Genomic DNA, 2972 nt, shown 5'->3' with positions numbered 1-2972 from the left:
TATTCCAAGTTTAGCTCTTGATTCACGTTCTCCCTCTTTAATTCAAGCTCCTCTCTTTTCTCCTTTTCTCTGATTGCTTTCTCCTATTTTGAGATGATGACCTTCTGTCCCATTCCCCACTTTCTTTTATAATAGACTCCTATTTCCTTTATTATAAACACCACTTTTTAAAAATAAAAGCTCACTGTAGCTTCTACCAGCTATGCCCCACTCATATCTTGGACTGTAGTTTTCTGTATCCTTGTTACATACAAGTCCTTAAAAATTACATGTATCATCAAAACTCTGTAAATAGCAACAAGTGACCCTCAGCAACAGCTCCATACACAGATCCTCTTCACCTCAGGGGCAGCCTTACACCTTGAAATTCTCACTGTGTCTTCATTCTGGAGGGTGCTGCTTTGACATGGATGTATCTTGTGCTGCCTTCAGGACCAGAGCTACTTTCCCCACAGTGCTGTGCATAGTGTCTGTGTTATTTCTGGATAAGGGTCTTTTCTGACCTTCCCGAATAGATTTATGTCTTCTTGCATCTTAACTTCAAAGCTTTGGACTTGCAATCCCCTCTTGCTGTTTTCCATGAACACCCCCATCTCCTTGCTCACAGTTACCTCAGTAACAAGGGGGGAGGGGTAATTTGTCAACAGGGGGTATGACACATACATTGGGGGAGAGCACTTGAAAGAAGGCAGGCTTGAATGTGCCCCCCGCAGGCTCTGTTCAGCAGCTGAGTAAACTACTTTTAGCTGTACCTACTGTTTTAAGCTTGGAAAAAATGACAATAAAGTTTCCTTCTAACTCTCAGCCATGTCAACAGGAAAAATTGTTTCCCCTCTGAGAAATCTCAAATTCTTAACTCAGATGTTTCACTGGCCTCACAAATATTCAATAGAATAGAGATAAATTCTATTCATTTGTCATAGATTGTCTTTCATAATGATCTCAAAAGACAGCATATCATGGGAAACTCTGTATCCACTTACTTTCTTTTCATTCACTAGCTTTTGATCTTGACCGCATGACAGTAGCCTCACTTCTGAGTTTCAGTTTTCCCAGCCGTAAAGTGGGGATAATGATGTTCTACTGAGTTTTCAGAATAGTTACGAGGACCAAGTAAAGCAAAGTGTATGGAAGTGCTTTAGAATTGATTTAAATATACTTTATTAATGTTGAGATGCTCATCCTAAATTTAGTATCTAATTCCAGTTTCTTCTATCCTGTAAGATATTTCAGCAAAATATTTTCAGTACCAGGGGATCTGAATCTTTCCATGGCCTAAATATCCCTCTTTCTCTCATGGGAATTCCAGGCCATGTCATGCCACTGAACCTGGGATATCAACTTGGATTCAGAGTATCCTTGCAACACACAAAAGTGACCATCACCTAACACTGCTCTACCATGACGTGGGTGAGCAGGAAGAAACCCTCACTCCATCTTCACAACCCCTAGGGTTTTATTAGTTGACAACTGTAAAAAATATTAAAAAATATTCCCTATGAAGCCCGATGGCAGGAATGAACTCAATGAGTTTGCCTCAAAGAACCCCGGCCCTGGCTCACAGCTGTGCTGGGATAAACTTTAAAATCACTCAACTTACACCCACGGTTACACGGTCCAGATGAGAAAGGACTCGGCACTCGCCGTAGACCATTCAAATGCCTTAATTAAAAGAAAAGAACTGATGATTACTCAGAAATATGATGTGGTTTCTTGTTTCCCCTTATTTCACAGGAACTAACATGTGAAGATTGTCAAGTCCTAATTAAGAAAAAAATGAGCAAAGCATAACTTTATAAATGCTCATATTGGTTCGGATTTTAATATATTCTTAACCTTTTTCTTCATTGCTCCCACACTTTCTCTTTTTTAGAGTTCATTAGCCATAAATTAAGCAACAATATGATGTCTATCTGTCTGTCTACCTATCTATCTAAATTTACCTTAATTACAAAAAGATTTGGTATAAGCATCATAACGAGGCCTTTGGCGAAATGAGAAATCCTCCTATGTTTGGGAGAAAGTCGACTTCTCTAAAGTGCCCTAGCACATATTCACTTCTCTCTAGATTATGTCATGCATATGTCTTATACAGTATCTCACCAGGCAGACCTTTGGCAGGTCACGGTACACAGCACTGTATGCAGGCCTGATCCGACATTGGCATCTTTTATTATGACACTAAGGCAGGACAGAGTGAGAATGAGCTGAGGGGTCAGCACACTGTTCACCACTGTGCCATCTTTTCTTTCTTTCAGAGACTCTGACCTATTTTTGTTGGACACCCGCGTAGTGTGGGCCTCAGAAGAAGGCTGGCTAGAATTTGACATCACGGCCACAAGCAATCTGTGGGTCGTGACCCCACAGCACAACATGGGGCTTCAGCTGAGTGTGGTAACTCGGGATGGTAAGTTTGCCAAAATCAGGCAGTCATTATCATTTATTTCCTTTACAGCAGTTGTGGGAGAACCATGGTCTATAGTCGCGTCCTCAGCTCCAGGATGACTTCATTTACTGTGCCCTCGTAACTGCTATTAAAAAGCAAAGACTTTTCCTGAGAAGACTAGGGGACAGTTAGGTGGTCAAGGTTCCGAGAGTAACAATGAGAGGACAGCACCCAGAGGGAGAGGCAGGTCGAAGATGCTGAGATAAAAAGAAAGATGGCAGCACAGTCTAAATTCTGACTGGAATTTAGAGAGAATTATTTCAGCACTCCTTCCTCCTGCAGTAGCTAAGCTCAGCAGCTTGAGGTCCGCTTATGGGCCCTCAGAGTACACACACTCTGCCTGTGAAGTTGCCTCGCTTGTTGAGATGAACATGATCAGAAAGAAGGAATGAATATGAAGAAAAGAGATTAGCAGAAGTTAGAGAGCCTGGGAGTCCCCACCACTCCTTGATTTGATTCATGGGCCTTTGGAAGGAGTATTTTGATTTTGCATCAGAGGGGGAGCCACCAGAGATCTGAGAATGCA

The 2972-nt window shown here is 41.7% G+C and overlaps 1 protein-coding gene across 1 annotated transcript in view; it reads left to right on the top strand.

Annotated features, from left to right (window-relative positions):
- The window catches only part of BMP6 (bone morphogenetic protein 6), a gene marked incomplete at its 5' end in the record, with an annotated part of 137500 nt that overhangs the window by 119226 nt on the left and 15302 nt on the right, over positions 1 to 2972 (top strand). Inside the window, one exon of the mRNA XM_025044913.1 lies at positions 2259 to 2407. Within this exon, the coding sequence (XP_024900681.1) occupies positions 2259 to 2407 (149 nt within the window). The remainder of the gene's footprint in view (positions 1 to 2258; positions 2408 to 2972) is intronic.

The sequence above is a fragment of the Pteropus alecto genome, unplaced genomic scaffold, assembly GCF_000325575.1.
Source record: "Pteropus alecto unplaced genomic scaffold, ASM32557v1 scaffold121, whole genome shotgun sequence".
Taxonomy (NCBI): Eukaryota; Metazoa; Chordata; class Mammalia; order Chiroptera; family Pteropodidae; genus Pteropus; species Pteropus alecto.
Note: the sequence above shows the minus strand (reverse complement) of the source record. Positions and strands in the feature narration are given on the sequence as shown.